At 55.9% G+C, this 17,484-nt stretch overlaps 9 protein-coding genes across 10 annotated transcripts; 5 read left to right on the top strand and 4 right to left on the bottom strand.

Annotated features, from left to right (window-relative positions):
- Window positions 1–130: 130 nt before the first annotated feature.
- On the top strand, window positions 131–1,356 carry BDY17DRAFT_321220 (beta-lactamase; the record flags this gene model as incomplete). Its single annotated transcript, XM_033736581.1, has 2 exons — window positions 131–1,138; window positions 1,198–1,356. 2 exons carry the CDS (start codon window positions 131–133, stop codon window positions 1,354–1,356), a joined length of 1,167 nt encoding a protein of 388 aa, XP_033592996.1.
- On the bottom strand, window positions 1,287–2,306 carry BDY17DRAFT_78824 (uncharacterized protein). Its single transcript, XM_033738704.1, has one exon. It carries the CDS (start codon window positions 1,910–1,912, stop codon window positions 1,391–1,393), a length of 522 nt encoding a protein of 173 aa, XP_033592995.1. The 5' UTR covers window positions 1,913–2,306; the 3' UTR covers window positions 1,287–1,390.
- Window positions 2,307–2,700: 394 nt separating this feature from the next.
- On the bottom strand, window positions 2,701–4,578 carry BDY17DRAFT_245051 (uncharacterized protein; the record flags this gene model as incomplete). The annotated part of the gene is made up of 2 exons (XM_033730596.1): window positions 2,701–4,304; window positions 4,392–4,578. 2 exons carry the CDS (start codon window positions 4,576–4,578, stop codon window positions 2,701–2,703), a joined length of 1,791 nt encoding a protein of 596 aa, XP_033592994.1.
- A 526-nt stretch (window positions 4,579–5,104) lies between these two features.
- On the top strand, window positions 5,105–6,390 carry BDY17DRAFT_78755 (uncharacterized protein). The gene is made up of 3 exons (XM_033738700.1): window positions 5,105–5,274; window positions 5,326–5,815; window positions 5,866–6,390. The coding sequence occupies exons 1-3, from the start codon at window positions 5,224–5,226 to the stop codon at window positions 6,297–6,299; spliced, it is 975 nt and encodes a 324-aa protein (XP_033592993.1). The 5' UTR covers window positions 5,105–5,223; the 3' UTR covers window positions 6,300–6,390.
- BDY17DRAFT_78765 (beta subunit of phenylalanine-tRNA ligase) lies at window positions 6,077–8,287 on the bottom strand. The gene is made up of 2 exons (XM_033738703.1): window positions 6,528–8,287; window positions 6,077–6,476 (listed from the first exon to the last, which is right to left on the bottom strand). Exons 1-2 carry the CDS (start codon window positions 8,155–8,157, stop codon window positions 6,313–6,315), a joined length of 1,794 nt encoding a protein of 597 aa, XP_033592992.1. The 5' UTR covers window positions 8,158–8,287; the 3' UTR covers window positions 6,077–6,312.
- Window positions 8,282–11,214, top strand: BDY17DRAFT_78757. Of its 2 annotated transcripts, XM_033738701.1 has the most exons (7): window positions 8,541–8,669; window positions 8,809–9,019; window positions 9,087–9,192; window positions 9,242–9,393; window positions 9,446–10,052; window positions 10,106–10,689; window positions 10,746–11,214. In XM_033738701.1, the coding sequence occupies exons 2-7, from the start codon at window positions 8,957–8,959 to the stop codon at window positions 11,088–11,090; spliced, it is 1,857 nt and encodes a 618-aa protein (XP_033592990.1). In that variant the 5' UTR covers window positions 8,541–8,669; window positions 8,809–8,956; the 3' UTR covers window positions 11,091–11,214. The 2 variants fall into 2 exon arrangements, with proteins under 2 accessions (XP_033592991.1, XP_033592990.1); XM_033738702.1 differs by lacking the exons at window positions 9,446–10,052; window positions 10,106–10,689; window positions 10,746–11,214 and having other exon boundaries at window positions 8,282–8,669; window positions 9,087–9,328.
- A 518-nt stretch (window positions 11,215–11,732) lies between these two features.
- BDY17DRAFT_351323 (uncharacterized protein) lies at window positions 11,733–14,052 on the top strand. Its single transcript, XM_033738206.1, has 8 exons — window positions 11,733–12,145; window positions 12,202–12,348; window positions 12,406–12,578; window positions 12,668–12,718; window positions 12,792–12,993; window positions 13,046–13,183; window positions 13,229–13,445; window positions 13,489–14,052. The coding sequence occupies exons 1-8, from the start codon at window positions 11,993–11,995 to the stop codon at window positions 13,758–13,760; spliced, it is 1,353 nt and encodes a 450-aa protein (XP_033592989.1). The 5' UTR covers window positions 11,733–11,992; the 3' UTR covers window positions 13,761–14,052.
- BDY17DRAFT_291470 (uncharacterized protein) lies at window positions 14,053–14,805 on the top strand. Its single transcript, XM_033732670.1, has one exon. The coding sequence runs from the start codon at window positions 14,128–14,130 to the stop codon at window positions 14,680–14,682; it is 555 nt and encodes a 184-aa protein (XP_033592988.1). The 5' UTR covers window positions 14,053–14,127; the 3' UTR covers window positions 14,683–14,805.
- Window positions 14,806–15,448: 643 nt separating this feature from the next.
- BDY17DRAFT_78668 (S-adenosyl-L-methionine-dependent methyltransferase) lies at window positions 15,449–17,482 on the bottom strand. Its single transcript, XM_033738699.1, has 5 exons — window positions 16,751–17,482; window positions 16,416–16,697; window positions 16,312–16,362; window positions 15,740–16,266; window positions 15,449–15,680 (listed from the first exon to the last, which is right to left on the bottom strand). The coding sequence occupies exons 1-5, from the start codon at window positions 16,991–16,993 to the stop codon at window positions 15,512–15,514; spliced, it is 1,272 nt and encodes a 423-aa protein (XP_033592987.1). The 5' UTR covers window positions 16,994–17,482; the 3' UTR covers window positions 15,449–15,511.
- Between the last annotated feature and the right edge of the window lie 2 nt (window positions 17,483–17,484).

The raw sequence follows: 17,484 nt of genomic DNA, 5'->3' as shown, positions 1-17,484 counted from the left end.
CAGCTGACGGCACAACGTTAAATACATGTAAGTTATAACACGCCATTCGCCAAGATGGTTGCAAGGGAAAAACCCACCTCCTGCCAGATGCATGTTCCATCTTGATCCTTTTCCATCCACACTCACAAAAATGGCTGCCGTCAAAGGACAGAGCGATCCTGCCTTCTCCGCCGTCAAACAACTGCTCTCTGACAATGTCAGCACCGGCGAGGAGTTGGGAGCCTCCATCTGCATAAACGTCGACGGCTTAAACGTAGTCGATATCTGGGCTGGTTATGTCGACGAAGCCCGCAGCAAAGAATGGCAGGAGAATACCATTGTCAACGCTTGGTCTACTTCTAAGACGGTGACCAATCTCGCAGCTTTCATCGCCGCCGACCGTGGTCTGCTGGATTTGCACGGCAAAGTGGCCACCTACTGGCCCGAATTCGCGGCGAATGGCAAAGAAAACATCGAGGTCCGACATATCCTGGCCCACAGCTCTGGTCTCTCCGCATGGGAGAGGGAAATGTCGACGGAAGATATCTGCAATCTGGACCTCAGCACGGCCGAACTTGCCAAACAAGCACCCTTGTGGGAGCCTGGAACGGCATCCGGCTATCACTCTACGACCCAAGGCGCCCTCGTGTCCGGCTTGATCTCACGCGTCACCGGGAAGTCGCTCAAGCAGTTCATTGCGGAAGACATGGCTGCACCACTGGGTGCGGATTTCCAGCTGGGCGCCTTGGAAAAAGATTGGCCTCGCGTCTCCACCCTCCTGCCTGCACCACCACTCCCGAAGGAAGTTATGCAGGCAATGGCCGCTTATCCCATCTCTCTACGCACCTTCACGAATCCTCCTGTCCCCCTCGACTTCGTGCTCGGCCCTACATGGCGCAACGCCGAACTCGGTGCAGTGAATGGGCATGGAAACGCTCGATCCTTGAATCGTATCATGTCCGCCGTGACGCTTGGGGGGGAAGTTGATGGGGTCCGCTTGCTTTCCAAAGAGACCATTGATAAGATTTTCGAAGAGCAAACATGCGGCACCGATTTGGCCATGCTCATCCCGGTGCGGTACGGGATAGGATACGGACTGCCGCTGAAAAAGACGCTGCCCGCGATTCCGGAAGGCGACATCTGTTTCTGGTTTGGATATGTACGTGATCATCCATGTGTTTGCGCCCACGAGGCCAGCTACTAATCCCACTCTCGCAGGGTGGCTCCTTGGTGCTCATGGACCGCGATACCCGAATGACATTCACCTATGTCATGAATAAATTAGGCCCGGGACTGTTGGGGAATCCCAGAACCTTTGGATACGTCCAAGCAGCCTACGATGCTTTGAAGACGATGAAAGGTGGATCGAAGATGTAAATCGTGGTCGGATACCCTGCTGATAGACAATGCCTCACCGACGTCCTTTGGCTCCTTTCAACGCGTTCGTAACAACACTCTCCAACAAGGCTGCCGAGCCAGCTTTTCGCTTGGCCGGTGGACTGACTGGTCTTTCAAACAGCCTCGACACCATTGGCGAGGGTGTCCTGGTGACCCAAGCACGATGCGCGGTCTCATTCGCTTCGATGCCTTCCTTCTCCATGGTGGGCCCGCGCGACATCGATTCCTCTCTAATTGACGGGAGCATCTCCATCCCACTGCTGCTGCCACTCCACTGCCTCCTTGACAGCCCTGGAGGTCTTGCCCTTGTCCATCGATCGTCCGCCTCCTCCGTTTCATTCTCACTTTCTGCCCGTAAAGGACGGTATGGCAAAGGACTCGCATCCTCTTGAGCCCCAATCACGTATCGGAAGGTCACGTACGGCTGATCCTTGGGGTCAAGGAGTGCGTAAGTGTACATCCTCTGGGCCTCTTCGGCCTTGACGCGCCCAAGATTCGTCAACCTAGATCCATCGTCAGCACCATCATTCACCATGCTAGAGCTCTCGGTGCACTCACTGAATCCCTGCACCTTTCACCATCACATCACCGATATTCTCATACTTCACTTCCTCCCTCCGTCTCGCCTTCGCGCGAAAGAGTCTTATCTCGAATCCCGCTCCCTCTCCTTGATAAGCCCTGGCCGCTCGGCTGAAGAACAACGCACGTCGCTCCACGACTCTTCTTCCATCAAAATCACTCCCGGCAGCGAATATCGCATGCATTGTTTTGCCGCTCCAGTTCTCCTCCTCACCAACTCCCCAACTGACAACGCATCTCCCGGCGGCATAGAGCTTGAAGTAGTAGAATCGGATGTCGCTGCCGTTGGGCGGTGGAGCACATTTGTAGGAGATCCAGAACTGGCTTGAGGGGAAGGGTTGGACGTTAACGGTGATAATCGGGGGAGGTGTTGGTGCGAGAGCCGTTTGTCCTTCGGATGGTGTCGAGGAGGAGAGTGGTTGTTCGGGGATGGTGGCGGCACCGTGTTGCGACTGAAGCGTTACAGTGACTCCACGGAACTCGGGCATGGCATCGATGTTGTGGGATGGTGGTATTGTCGTTGGCTGAAACTGGTGAAAGTTGACCATGTCATGCACTACAAACGAGGAAGGAGCAAACACAAAAGTCAGGCAGGTGCATCTCGAGGCATCTTTCGAAGTTGAAGCGAGACAAACTCCATGTCGCTGACTGACGGCCGTATTCATATCTCGTACGCTCGTAATCTCAATCGTGAGGGCTCGGTTCACCAAAGACTCCCCAAGCCCAGACATCCTCCCACTTGGCTTACGCTGCCATCTCACCGCCATTCTCCGTCGACTCCATCACCGCATCGACCCCATCCAACTGTCCCCTCACCTGCCCCAATGCATGCACCTCCACCCCTCCCTCTCCATTCAAACTCCCCGCCTTCGCCCGCAGCGCAGCCCGCTCTCGTACCTCCTTCTCCTCCCGCTCCAGCGCCCGCATGCGATCGCTGTTGTCGCTGATTTCGAATCGCACATCATCGACGGCGAGCTTGGGCCATTCGAGATGCCTGGCGCACTTCTTTCGATCGCACACTTCATGCTCATTCTCCTCCTCCGCATTGTCCGCGGCGAGACTCTCCACCTCGAACGCCGCTTGCCCACTCACGCTATTCCTCCACCGCTCAAACCGTTCGTCCGTCCACTCCAAACGAGAGTCGTAGCCGCAGTAGTCCTTTGGCTTCAGCTCCTTCTCGGTGGCGGTGCGCGCGGCGGCCTGTTTCACCAGCGTCACAAACTTCATTCGGTCCTTCAGGAGCTGATGCTTTCGGCGCGCATCTTCCTTTTGCTGGTGAATGGTTTGCAAAGCCTGCGTCTCCGGTTCCGCGTGCGCAGCAGTGCTGGCGGACTTCGAATCAGGGGTCGCTGGTGGACTGAGGACGCCGTCGCCGAGCTTTTGGAAATCTCCAGCCGTGGCAGATGAATCGACAAGGCTCTTCAACTCTCCCGCAGCGAGTGTTCCCCCACGAGCCCCCAGGTCGTAGTCGATGCCACCCCGATCGATGCTGCCCTTTCGCCTGTTGCTCCGATTCTTCGATGCATCCTCCCTTCCTCTTGTCTTCGCAACCATCTCGCGGAAGTATAGCACACCACACTCCTCGGAGCAGTACTTGCTACCATCCAGACCCCCCTTTGTCTTCCCCACCCGAGCAGGCAGCCTGCACCCACTGCGTCGACACATCCGCTTCCACGTAGTCTTACCCACGCCTGCTTCCGTGCACTTTGGGCAGATGTACTTGTCGATGAGATTCTTGTTCCGCTCCTCAATCTTGACACATTTCCCATGAAACCAGTCGTCGCAAGTCCCGTCGCAGCCAATCATGAACGTGCCGTTGTCGGGCTTGCGGCAGATGCAGTAGACGTCTCCGTCTACGTCCATGTCTGTGTCCACATCTTCCATCTCCTCATCTTCATCGTATTCGGACTGAGAGCGGGTGGATGGTGCGGGCGACGAGTCCGCAGGCGTGCCAAGGCTACTGCCCAAAGTGAAAGGTTTCGATGCGCGGGAGGAGGGGGTGACGGAGCGTTTGTGTTCGACCTTTCGCTTCTTTGAGGCCGGAGTCTTTTTGGCAGCCGTTCCTTTCTTCGTCTTGGAAGGCGCTGGTCGCTTCTTCGGGATGGCAGATGCCGGCATGGTTGTTTCGGTTGACGGCACTGGCACCGATGATTCGCGCAGTGGTGAGTGGGTTCTCAGGCCGTGCTCGTTCTTGAGTGAAACAATCGTTTTCACGTTGTGCGGATCGCCGTCAGCGACTTGCGAGCTCACGCGTCGCGCATCGATCGGAGAGGATGGGTGAGGTGTGTGTATTGTTTCCTGTTTGATCGCCACTGATGGTGAGTGTGATTGCTCGACTGTCGCTGAAGCTGGCAACGTTTGGAACGAAGGTTGAAGTGAAGTCGACTCGGGAGGGGAGTGAAGGGTGGGTGGTGGCTCATATGCATTCAACTGACGCGCGGCGTGTTCGATGGGAGAAGGGTTGGGATTCTGTAATGGAGGTAAAATGAAGCCCGGCTGGGGCGGAGAAATGATGGAGGCTCTGCGCTGTTCAGGTGATCGTGACGCCACTTGGTACTGCTCCAGCGTGGGAGAGCTCGGTGCTCTGCCGAGCGTGGTCGGAGGAGGAGGTGGGAGGTGCATGGGTTCACTGTATCCACTGCTGCCGGGTCGCTGATCGTAAACCATGCTCCCATCGTGGCTCGAGCCGGAGGTGTGGTGTCTGTACGACTGTTCTGCTTGTGGCGCGCCGCTCGAGGGAGACGTCGCATAGTGCTCGGGCGACTGGAGGTACGGGTTGGGCGGAAGGGCTCCATCGCGAGGCGGCGGAGGAACGTTGTCTGATTCCGGCGAAGGATTTAGCAGGGATGAGAGGCGGAGCGACATGGCTGGGTGCTGTCGCCTTCATGCATTGATGGAAGAAGTGGGGAGCCTCCGTTGATGGGGGTGCGAGGGTCGGGCCTGGTCAAGAAAACGGCGGCCCTTTGAAGCTGCTGCTTGCGTCCATCCGGCGCGTCCCAAGTTGCGAGGTCTTGCTGGTCGCACGGACCATGTGCGACGCAGGGAAAGTGGGGCCGTGCGGCTAGCTGGATTGGGAGAGGTCTTGCGGCCTGATTGGCTGCCTGAACCACGACATCGCCGTAAGGCATAGATCTCGACAAAACTTCTCGTGTTGTCGACCGGCGACACAAATACGTACCTACTCGACGGGTCGAAGCGTGGCGACGAAGCATGTACTAGGTCCTACTCGACCCGACTGCTGAAGTGCCCCATCAAGAGACTTCAACAATGGACCTGGTAGTACTTCTTCGTGCAGGTTACCTGGCTGCAGCATTGGCGGTGAGACAGACTGCTCAATGCACGCCGCACGAGGTGCTGATGGGACGGTAGGTCGTTGTCGTTTCCGTCATACCAGCTCTTCGCACTCGCTTCCTTGCATACGGTCCTCGAGCGGCATCCCCGTCATCATCCGTGCCCGCGAGTGTTGAGGAGGAGAAGCAGAGGCCAGGCAAGACCGCCACCAACATTATCGCTCATCTTCTTGACCATGTCGCAACTTGGCAGGTCTCGCATTCCTGGTTTTCGAGCTTTTACTACCTTTCTGGTGGGCTGAGTATTGCATGGCTGATCTCGTGGCTTGTATTCCCTCGCTCCGGGGATACTGCATTCATCATGCATCCGCGGAAAGGATCCATGTCCGTCCAACAAGTCGAAGTGGCATGGCTCATGATGTTTGCACAAGGCATGAGAAGATTATATGAATGCCGGTCGTTGCAGTCTGCATCAAGCAGCACCAAGTCAATCATGTGGATTGGCCACTGGCTCTTAGGCCTTCTCTTCTACACGGCCACGAGTATGGCCATCTGGATCGAGGGCGTCCGTGAGTACATTCCTTCTGACATCTGAGAAGCCCGCCAACTAACAACCCAGCAACATTGCAATCCCACACACTCACCAGGGCCGATTTCTCTTTCCACGCCCCATCTCTCCGTACAATCCTCTCTGTACTCATCTTTCTCCTCGCATCCGGCTTCCAGCACGACTGCCATGTCTATCTTCACGATCTAAAGAACTCGAAGGCGAAGGACGACAAGGGATCGGCTCGTCAATACAAACTCCCGGAACATCCCGCATTCCACTCACTCATCGCTCCTCACTACACGGCCGAATGCTTCATCTACCTCTCTCTCGCCTTGGTTGCTGCACCGAAAGGTGCATGGGTCAATTGGACATTGGCGAGCGCGGTGGTGTTTGTCGTGGCCAATCTCGGCATTACTGCACGGGACACGAGGCAATGGTATCACGATAAGTTTGGGATGAAGGCGGTGGAAGGTAAATGGATTCTAATTCCGGGCATCTACTAACAGTTGCGCTGGCCTACAAGAACACCTCAATGTTCAATTCCAGCGTGCTGGTGGGGAAGGGAAGCTCAAATTTCTGCAACACCCTCGGATGCAAGATGCCAAACGTTCCGATGCGCTTTGCCTTGCCATCCACGCCAAGGAAGATGGCAGCAGCGTGGCCGGCGAGGTAAGTTGGATCTGGTCACGTCGTTAGTCTATGGCTAGCCCTCGGAAGCGAGCAGAACATACCGTCAACCTCTTCAATCCAGTACCCCTCCACCTCGGCATTCTCCAGGCCTTCTTCCTTGGTGATGAAAGCGCTCTTCAACATTTGCATGACGCGGTCCAACAAGCCATGCACCTGCTCAAACCCGCTCGTCTTCCCGTACCATGCGGCGGCAAAATGCTTCTCATTCCTCGCACGGCGCTCGGCCTTCATATCCTTGAAGACGACATCCGCCACCTCAAAGATCTTCATCGGCACCGCGTGGTTCCTGTTCTCGCGAATCGTCTTGAGCAAGCCGGGAATGAGAGACGTGCGGACAATCTGGTACTCGGCAGTCTTGGGGTTCTGAAGCCGCACGCACTCGCCGTTGTCGGAAGGTTTGTTCAGCCAGGCGTAGTTCTCGTCATGTGAGCAGAGGATCAGAGGCATCACTTCCGCCCAGCCTGCCATGGCTGCCTCGAGTCGGACAATGTCTGCCAGCTTGTTGATGGGTAGAGCGGCTGCAACCGAGTGCGATGTGCCCGGGAAGTGGCGTGGGAGATTGTTGAAGCCGTATGCAATCGCCACATCCTCCATGATGTCTGCTTCGTGCAGCACATCTGCTCGCGTGACGGGGATGAGGACGTCGAGCTTGTCGTTGTCCGACGGCGATGGGCGAGCCTGAAGACACATCTTGGAAAGGAGTTTGCTGAGCGATTCTCGCGATTCGTTGAGGCCGCAGACAGAGTTGAGGTATTCCGCGCTTGCTTGGGTGGCGCGGGGCGAGAGGTCGGGCGTAACGCGGGTCTCATTGTTGTGGTCCGACACCACATTGACCGGTTCGACGGTGAAGGGTTCCTCGCAGTAACGAGAGAACATTGCCACGAGGATTTGATTGACAATCTCCAGCTTGGTCTTGTCGGTGGCGGTGATGTCGATGAAGACGTTTTTGGTGTCGAGAGTGATTTTGGAGTGATTCGAATTGATGATTGGAGGCATGGAAAGGACGGTGCGGTTCTTGTCGTAGATGATGGGATAGACGGGCGACGAGCGGATGATGTGGAGGTAGCGGGAGAGGTGTTTGTCTTTTGCGTAGAACTCCATCATCTCTGCCGCATTCATCGTCTTGGTCTGGTTCAGAGGCGCAAAGACAATCTCTTCCGGAGGCAAGGCTTCGTACGAGAAGGGCCCTTCAATCGTGTCCAGATCGTGGGTTCCAATGGAGACCAATGTCCTCTGCCGCGCCAGATTCTGGTGGAGACGATCTTGCAGCGCAATGAAAGACTCGTACCGCTCCTTGGTGAATTTGATGCCGCGCAAGACCGCACACGAGAAGTAGGGTCGAATTTGTTCGGTCTCGGGGCGGATGTATGCGGTGATCATGTCTTTGGGCTTGCTCAACTTCAGCTCCGGCATCTTTTCGCGGCCCAGGTAGACGTTCAAGTTCATGGCAATGCCCTCGAAACACAGCATGTCATAGCGATTGGCGGGCACTTCGATCTTGAGTTGTGCCGGCTCTTCAACTCCATCGGGCCCGATCGGCCGTTTGGACTCGGACGTGTCCTCGTCGAGCTCCAGGCCGAATTCGAAGCAGAGTTCGTCGAATTCATCCTTGGTGTAGCTTTTGCCGAGATATTGGTAGAGCGAATCCTTATTGACGCCGATGGTGGGCATCTTGTGATGGGCGGTGCGCCTGACAAGGCGCGCAATCGATCGGTTTGGTCAGGCCAGAGGAGGGACAGGTGGGAGAGGAGGCGGTTCGGTGAGATTTGAGTCACGGGAGGAGTCAGAAGGCCACGGCTTGTGGCGCCGGTGTTCCGGGGAAATGTTTGCGAGGGTATGGAAGAATCCTAGCTGGTGTATACTGTCGAGCGAATGCGACGTGGAGAGGAAGACGGCAATCAGCATCAGCCTCGCTCTCAATGGCCGTTGTGAATGACTGTGAATTTTTTGGAGCTGGCGGTGGTTGTCCCTCCAAGTGTGGCTCGTGCGTGCGGGCATGCGCCACAGACGAAAAGTCCCACTCCGGAAGGTGCAGCTTTCCGCATCTCCCTCCCTCCTTCCCACGCAACAACAACACCTCCACCCGCCCTCTCCCCAACCACACCCACTCCCCTCGCACATCAATACCACCGCATCCTCTCGCGGCAGATACGCCCTCTCTACTCAACGGCTGCCACCGATTCGTGAGTGTGTCCCCAAGCACGTGCAGGCAGATACGTGGGCGGAGTTATTGCCGCTCCCGCATTCACAGCCCAACGTCAACCACCAGTCGCCTGGGCATGAGAGACGGGCTCATTGCGATGCGAGCTAACCGTGTACCAGACTTCTCCTCCGCCCTCGCGCTCATCCCACTACACCCCAAACACGACCACGCAACCCCGCGGACGAACCGAGCCCATCACAGCCTCTGAGGCCTTGATCAGGGCCGTCCGCTCTTTACACCCATCCCTGCCCTTCCTCATACCAAAACATGGACGACCAGAGCCAAAGTGACGAGCTCTACCCGATTGCGGTTCTCATTGATGAATTGAAAGTATGTCTCAACGGCAGCGCATAACATCTGCCCGCATTGGAAGGGAATTGTTGACACTCGCCTACAGCATGATGACGTCCTCCTCCGACTCAATGCCATTCGAAGGTTGTCGACCATTGCCCTCGCTCTTGGACCCGATCGGACGAGAGAGGAGCTGATCCCTTTTCTTGATGGTATGAGCTCGTCCCAATGCTGTGCCACTCCACACTCACCGCCTTTCAGAATCTGTCGAGGACGAAGACGAAGTGCTCACTGCTCTGAGCGACGAGCTGGGGAACTTTGTGGAATATGTGGGCGGCAACGAACATGGCTACGTCCTGCTATCCCCGCTTGAGAACCTCGCGACCATTGAGGAGCCTCTGGTGCGGGACAAGGTGTGTCATCTTCTTGCAACGCCGCAAGACTACCAACTAACCCACCTCTCAGGCTGTCGAATCATTAAACAAGATCTGCGCCCAGCTGAAACCCGAACACATCGAACAATACTTCATCCCCCTCGTCGTCCGCCTCTCCAAAGCCGACTGGTTCACATCCAAAATCTCCGCCACCGGCCTCTACACCACTCCCTACCCCCGCGTCTCGCAGGCGTCCCAGGAAGGCCTTCGACAGCAGTTTGCGCAGCTCGTGCATGATGACACACCCATGGTGCGGAGGAAAGCGGCGGAAAACCTCGCCAAGTTTGTGCAAAACATGCCCACTCCGGTGGTCATTGATGAGATGATTCCCAACTTCCAACATCTGGCGGCCGACGATCAGGACAGCGTCCGCTTACTCACCGTCGAAGTGCTCATTGCCATTGCCGAGGCCATCCCGAAAGATCAGCAAAGCAGCCATGGTGTCCTGGTGACCTCCCTTCGCAGTTTGTTCGAAGACAAGAGTTGGCGAGTGCGATACATGGTGGCGGACCGCTACGAGAAGGTTGCCCTGGCAGTGGACGAGGAGGTGGTGGCAAGAGACTTGGTCCCGGCTTTTGTGAAGCTGCTGAAGGACACTGAGGCGGAGGTCCGGAGTGCCATTGCGGGGCAAATACCAGGTACACTACTGTCGTGTAAGGCATACGTCCGATCCAAGCTAACCACCAGCAAGGCTTCTGCAAGTTGGTCGACCAACAAACCCTTCTTCGCGACATCATGCCGGCGATCGAAGAGCTCGTCACCGACTCATCCCAGCACGTTCGCGCCGCATTCGGCAACCAAATCAGCGGCCTCGCCCCGATTCTTGGCGCACAAGAGACGATTGAACATCTGTTGCCGATGTTCCTGCAAATGCTCAAAGACGACTTTCCCGACGTCCGTCTGAACATCATCTCGAAGTTGGATCAGGTCAATGATGTCATCGGCGTCGACCTCCTCTCCCAGTCCCTCCTGCCGGCTATAGTGCAGCTTGCAGAGGACAAACAATGGCGTGTCCGGCTCGCCATCATCCAGTACGTCCCTCTGCTCGCCAGCCAGCTCGGCGTGCAATTCTTCGACGACAAGCTCAGCGCACTCTGCATGTCATGGCTTGGCGACACCGTCTTCTCCATCCGTGAGGCAAGCACGCAGAACCTGAAGAAGCTCACGGAGGTGTTTGGAGTGGAGTGGGCGCAGAATGCGATTGTGCCCAAGGTGGCGGCAATGGCGGAACACCCCAACTATCTGTATCGCATGACTACATGCTTTGCGGTCTCGGTGAGTGGTTGCTTGTTTGGAGTTTCATGATGAATGCATTGCTGACACCTTGCTAGACTCTCGCGCCCGCCCTCTCACTTTCCGTGCTCGCTCGTTCGGTCCTTCCCATCCTTCAATCACTCACCTCCGATCCGATTCCCAATATCCGCTTCAACGTCGCCAAATCGTATGCGGTTCTGATTGACATCTTCAAACGCCTTCCCGACTCCCCACCCAACGCCACGATCCTGCAACTCGAGAAGGATGGAGGGGAGTTCCCCGGCAGTGCAAAGGGAGAGGAGTTGGTGCGGGGGGAAGTGATGCCGGTGCTGGAGAAGTTGATGGAGGACGAGGATGTCGACGTTCGATTCTTCGCCACCACTGCGGCGCGCCGGTGGACGGAGGGGGTGATGGAGGACTAGGTGTCGGTTGATCCCCCGCGTGCTAGACTATGAGGGGGCCTGCTTTCCTGAATGAGCACGTAGAAAAAGACTAGATGAGGACCGGGTGCAGTTGGGCTGTATGTGTAGCAGAGCATGCGCTAGCGAATTGCACGGGGATTGGATCTTGTTTTCGTGACTCGTTCGCGATACGTTTCACATAAGGTAGTCTTTCTCTCCGTGCAGACTGTGTTGGCAGGGCTTCTGTTACTTAACGAACATTGACACATCAGCAAGATCCGGCTATAAGGGAAAGCCAAAAGGTGGAGGTGCCTGCATGACAATTCCGCCTGAGTAAGAGGAGACCACTACGACCGGGCCATGGCTTTCTGCAGGGATGGTTGGAGCTGGAGATTGCCAATGGACTAGGAGGCGACGGATCGTCGGCACGAGCGAGAGCTGCAGTAAAATGAAGAACCAGCAACGCGAGATGAAACTCGAAATCAACAAACACGTACACAATTCGCCATGACAGAGACGGGATGAGACAATGGTCGTGAAAACCGAGGATACCGGCGAGGCTTGCACGTGAGAGCCTGATCGCGGAGACGCAGGAAATCGCCGATCAGGCTCTCGTGCGGCTCGTGGAGGAGGCGTGAAGGCGGCACGCTCCCTTCCGAGTGTCTGTGGGGGAGCCAATCAGCTCGCGCCGTCGTGTGGTCGCTTGACGACCTCCCTCGTGCGATGCGTAAAAAGCACGGCTGTGTCGGCTGCATGTTCGACCAGCGTCGTCATATCTGACCCAACGATCGTCGCCTTTTGAAATGAGTAGTCCTTGCCGCTTCAGATGGCGTCTTTTTTCCCCTTGTGTTTGAGCTGGTGTGCTCTCCAGGAAGAGTCAACATCACATATCGACACGCAGAACAAACTGCCAAACCGACAAAATGTCACGAGCGAGTGAGGAAAAGGTCAAGGATGATGAAGCCGAAGTCGACTTCAACTCCGACCCGGAGCGCGGCATGTCTCAGGAGCAGCAGGTGGATAAGAAGCACTCTACCCTCATCCCGCAACCCAGTGACGATCCAAGAGATCCGCTGGTGAGCTGAATCTGTTGTTAGAGAAACCGTGCAAAATTGACACGAACGTGCCCCAGAACTGGTCCATGCTGAAGAAAATCAGCATCTTCACCATCTTGATCTTCAGCACCTTCACGGGCATCGCAACCGCTGTTGCCAACGTGCTAGCCACGCCGGAGCAAGCCAAGACATGGCATACAACATCCACGCGCGCCGCATACTCTGTAAGTGAACGGCTCCATCAACGTATGAACGACACATGTTACTGACAATACGCCCAGGTCTCGGCCGTGCTCGGCGGCATAGTCATCGGATCGATCCTGCCTGTCCCTCTCGTGCGCGTCTTCGGAGTCATGTCCTGCTGCTTCTGGAGCATGGTCTTCCTCGCCATCACCTCCATCTGGTCCGCCGTCAGTACGGAGGCTACATCCTATGGCTCTTTCGTCGCCTCCAGGTTCGTGGCCGGCCTCTTTTCGCCTCTTCTTCCTCCACCAACGTGGCAAAATCTTTGCCGTATATTCCACCGTCTACATGATTGCCCAGCTGGCCGGTCCCACCTTCTCCGGCTACATCGTCGAGTTCGTTAGCTGGCCGGTGTGCTTTTGGTGGACTGTTGGTGCCAATGGACTGGCCGCTGTCCTCATATTTCTCTTCTGCGACGAAACAGCATGGGATGTTCGGCCAATCGTCCGCTGGCACACAAGGAGCTGCCAGACTCTTGGCTGGGACGGAGGCGTGCGCTCTTCCTGCCCGGCACGCGCGTAACTCCGGCAAATTCCGTGAAGAGTATTCCCAAATCTCTCAAAGCTGTCGTGGCCATTGGGTTCAGCCCAGTCACCGTGCTCTGTGGAATATTCTCCACCTTTGCGGTAGGTGTGCATCATTCTCTCATCGTTGACCACAACTGACGAGCCCCGCTAGTACGGTTGGTATATCATGGCCGGTGTGCAACTGCCCCTCATCCTCCAACTCCCCGTCTCCCAAGGCGGCTACAAGTTTGCTCCACTGGAAGTCGCCAATTTCTACTTTGCGGCGTGGATTGGCGCAATTCTGGGCGTCGTCTACGGTATTCTCCTCAACGATCGACTGCCATTGTGACTGCAGAAAAGGAACGGTGGCGTCTGGCATGGCGAGTACCGTCTGTACCCCTCTTGGATCCCAGGCCTGATCGTCGGCCCCATTGGCTACGGTGTCTTTGGCGCTGCGGTTCAATCCCATTGGCACTGGATTGTCGTTGCAGTCGGCGAATGTATGCTGGTCTTCTCTGCCGTGGCTTCCCTGCCACCGACAGTCAACTACATTATTGAAATCTGGAAGCACTGTATGTCACGCTATCTGTGTTGATTGAAATCCCTGCTGACCAGCATCAGATCCCCAAGAGGTTGGAGCCGCGTTGAATGTTTGGCGTATCGGCTTGGCCGTCGCGGTGCAATTCTTCTACGAGCCCTGGACCAAGAAGATCGGGATCAACTGGGTATGGGGAACGGCGAGCTTCCTGGCGCTCTTTGGATTCGCCTGCATCGTTCTTTGCATGTGGAAAGGGCCGTGGTTGAGGAAGTTTGATCTGCTTGACGACGAGGAGGATCCCAACGCTACTGGCAAAGATCAACAGACAGAAAGCGGGGATCCGAAGTGAGAGCAGCGCAGTTTGCTGCGCAGCCTGCAAGTTGGATCGTACCGTATGCTGCATATTCCTAAGCTACTTGGCGCCGCCGACGTCCAACATGGCTCGGCACCACGAACTCGTGCGTTTGTCGAGGACCGACTAGTTCCCCTGGCCAACCTGGTCGTTCAAAGCGTATAAAGCTGTAAAGGTAGAACGGTGGACGATCTCCTGCGCGCATCCAATAAACCCTATAGGCGAGTGTGGGGGAGATGCTAGCCTTGCGATCCTACACCTACCTGCCTTTATGCAGTTGCCTAGTCGTTATAGCATATTAACCATCATCGGTCAGGTCGGCGATCAGGGCTGCTGACACAAGATTCCCTCACCGAGTTCTACAATGCCTTTCCTTCGCAACATCCTCGTGGCCGGCACGTGTTTTACACTCGCGAGCAGCGCGGACACAGCAAGCACATCTCTATGCCTGCCCAACGTAAACTTCCGACTCGAGGCCCAGGTCGTCCAGAAGTTTCTCTCTCCAGGCTTTCCCTGCCTCCAGCCGGGAGCCGGTCCATGCTACACCTTCTTTAGTGTCGGCAGCACTGATGCTTTTGAGTACACCATCGAGCCAGGAACAACCAACCTGATGATCGCCGCTGCGCCTCAAGGCAACGCTTCAGACGGCCAGGCTCGCGTGGGCGACTACATCGATCTCGAGGACCCGCGCTCGGGGACGATGATTGTCAAGTCCGCTGTTCCCGCCTACCTCAAGTGCGCCGTCTTGCCGGACCTCAGTGATATTGGAACGTGCAACTTGGAGTGCGAGGGGCTTGAAGGGTCGAAGGAGAAACCGACTTCACAGCTGAGCATCGACCCCTACAATGATAATCAGTGGAACTTGGGGGCTGATAAGAGCTTTGGTCTTGTGAATACGATTGTCAAGGCGGTGTATTGAGGGCCGCCACAAGCTTTTGGCGGGTTCAAATAAAGCTTCTACGCGATATCAGGGAGGATCCAGAAGTACCTGTACATGCCTGCACCTATACCGTCGTTATAAGTAAAGGGATGTTGCTCGATACGCTCTTCATTGTCACGTACCGTTCGCTCTGATACAATGTCTTTCCTCTACAAGCAACCTGTCTACCTCCAGTGCACCGTTGTGCCGGATCTCGAGGATATCGGCACTTGCAATCTGGAATGCGAAGGGCCAAGTGGGGGCACGATAACTCATCAGCTGAGCATCGGCACGAGTGAAGACAACGAGTGGTTTTTAGGGGCAAGGGACGATCTTGTCAACACGACCGTCAAGGCGAGGTATGGGAGACTACCGTGAAGCAGGGGAGAGCAAGGGTCGAGTAGTCCAGGATGCATTCGGCAGAGGAGGAGTGTAGCGGGAGTAGAGTTACAGCCTTGTAGTGAAATCGTCCACTCCACGTGACGGGCTAGCTCGGTGTCACAAGTGCACCGTCTTTGTAGAGGACTTAAAACCACCAAAAGGTCAGCAATGAACGAAACATCAATCACATTGGTCGGGCTCCTCTTTCCACATGCAGCAAGATGTCGCGCGTCCGCAGCCTTGTCGCGCTCAGCGCTAGCCTCGCGGCCTCGATCGATGCCACAGCATCGCGGTCTCCGTCCTCAGCTAACCAGCAATTTCAACAACAGGCTTGGTCGGATGAGGAAACTAGTCAAGGCGAATAGTGGAAAATGTGTGTAGAGAAGTCCACAACCATGAATTCACCTCTTCGAACGAGAGCAAACTTATCATACGACACAGTACTATCTCATCCTTGCCAAGTGATTTCGAAAGTCCCCATCTTGCTCACTGGGTTGACTAGTGAACCGACATGGCGAAATTGGAACCGCGGATCAGCCTTTGCGACCAATTCCACCCACTCCTTCACCTCTCGATCGTGAGAGTTGAACAAAGCCATCATCCGTAGATCGCCAGCGCTGTCGGCATGCGTTAGTAATGGAGATTCCAGTATCATGCGATGATATCCGACACTCACATGGCGAACTCTTCCGCAAAGGGGGAGAGTTTGCCGCTCTCTGGGAACATGGGATCCTGTATCACGACTCTCGAGCCCTTCTTCAAGCCGGGAATCAGATTGCGGAGGATCTCGATGCAGTATTTGTCTGGCCAATTGTGGAAGACGGCGCGGATGTAGAAGACATCGATGTCTCGCATCGGTTGTGGCGTGAAGAAGTCGTGTTCCTCGAAGCTCACACTGCCCTTGACATCTTCGGGGAGCTGCTCGCGACCTTGCGCACAGACATGCCCTAGATCTTGCACGATGATGTTCAGCTTGGGGAACGCTTGTGCTAGGGCGATTGCCGCAGGTCCTTTGCCTCCGCCGACATCCACCACCACTGCCTCACCATAGCTCGCCCAGTCCACTGCGCTTGTTACCATGCTGGCAGGAATCCTGGAAGCATAGTTTTCCATTGCCCGCGCGAAAGTGGCCGCGCGAGCTGGATGACGGGCAGCCAGTTCATCGAAAAGGGGAAGCTTCGCGTTGTTCTCGAGCGACCGTGCCTGCCTCGTATCAGTATGTCACAACACCACATCCCGGTACCATACTGATTGCTGGGGTTCTTGAGAGCCCGGGTGCTGTAGCAGAGCGTCTCGGAGCTGTCTGATGTCAGTGGGATTTTGCATGCCGAAGTTCGGAGCTCCTCATCTACCTTGCTCATCGCTGGCATCATTTCGTCGATGTTTATCTTGACCAGTGCTCTAGCGAGAGGGCTGTCTACGAGGACTCTCGACGCCGCGGTGTGGGCTACGAACCCCGGGCTGGGCTCATGAAAGACAAAGTCGGTCATGGCCATCCGTAAGATGGATTTGAGATCGGTGCGAGGAATGCCCACGGCCGTCGAGAGTTCTTCGTATGACACTTGGCCATCCAAAGGAACACGCTCAGAGATGTTGAAGCCGTCAATCACCGATATCGCAGCGGCGTTGGTTGCCTGTGCAGAGTAGGTTGGCGGAGTGCGGTAGATTAAGGGCATGTGCTACATACCATCCAATGAGGGACATTGATCGCGTTCACCGGCCCTCGAGCGAGTAGTTGCAGAGCCTTGGTCGACGACAGCAGCCTTTCATGGGCCTGTGATGTTTCGGGATCGCGGAAAGCGACCATACTGGGCCCATCCTTGTCAAAGGAGGGCTGGGGGAGGCCATGCGATTGGAAGTGTTGATCTAGGACGGTGGCATCCTTGAGAATGGACTGTGCAAGCTCTAGAATGGTGAGAGAGGGCGCCATTGCGATGTTTGAATTGATGAACGTCAGGCGCGGCGGTATACATATACAACGATGGAGCGTGCGGCTGATACTTTACCTCATGCTTACATAGCATCGTGTAAGCCAGAACATATCTTAATTGTGCACGACCGCCATTTGCATTGGAATCACTGGTGCTCGTTCCAGTTGTGGGTGAGAATTGTGGATGCTGGGGCTGAGAAACAGTCAAGTTAAAATATCGGCGAAAGCGCAGGTCCGATTCCATCACCAAACACGGTCACGACGTCGGTTTGGGCCGCGGCGCCTTGCGAAATCAAGTGCCCGTGGTACGGTGGAGTGCAATTGCCAACACGATAGAGTTGAAGATCACGTGGGATGCCGGGTGTCGTCTCGTACAGCCCCATGAGGGCATATGTACAGAGGGAATGATTCGTAAGTCACGAAGCTTACCACGGTTGTGACTGTCCGCCGTCCACTTTACCCGCAGCTTCTTTGCTGGAGGACTGGTCGCG

The sequence above is a fragment of the Neohortaea acidophila genome (assembly GCF_010093505.1).
Source record: "Neohortaea acidophila strain CBS 113389 unplaced genomic scaffold BDY17scaffold_2, whole genome shotgun sequence".
NCBI lineage: Eukaryota > Fungi > Ascomycota > Dothideomycetes > Mycosphaerellales > Teratosphaeriaceae > Neohortaea > Neohortaea acidophila.
This window is presented reverse-complemented; position numbering and strand designations above follow the sequence as displayed.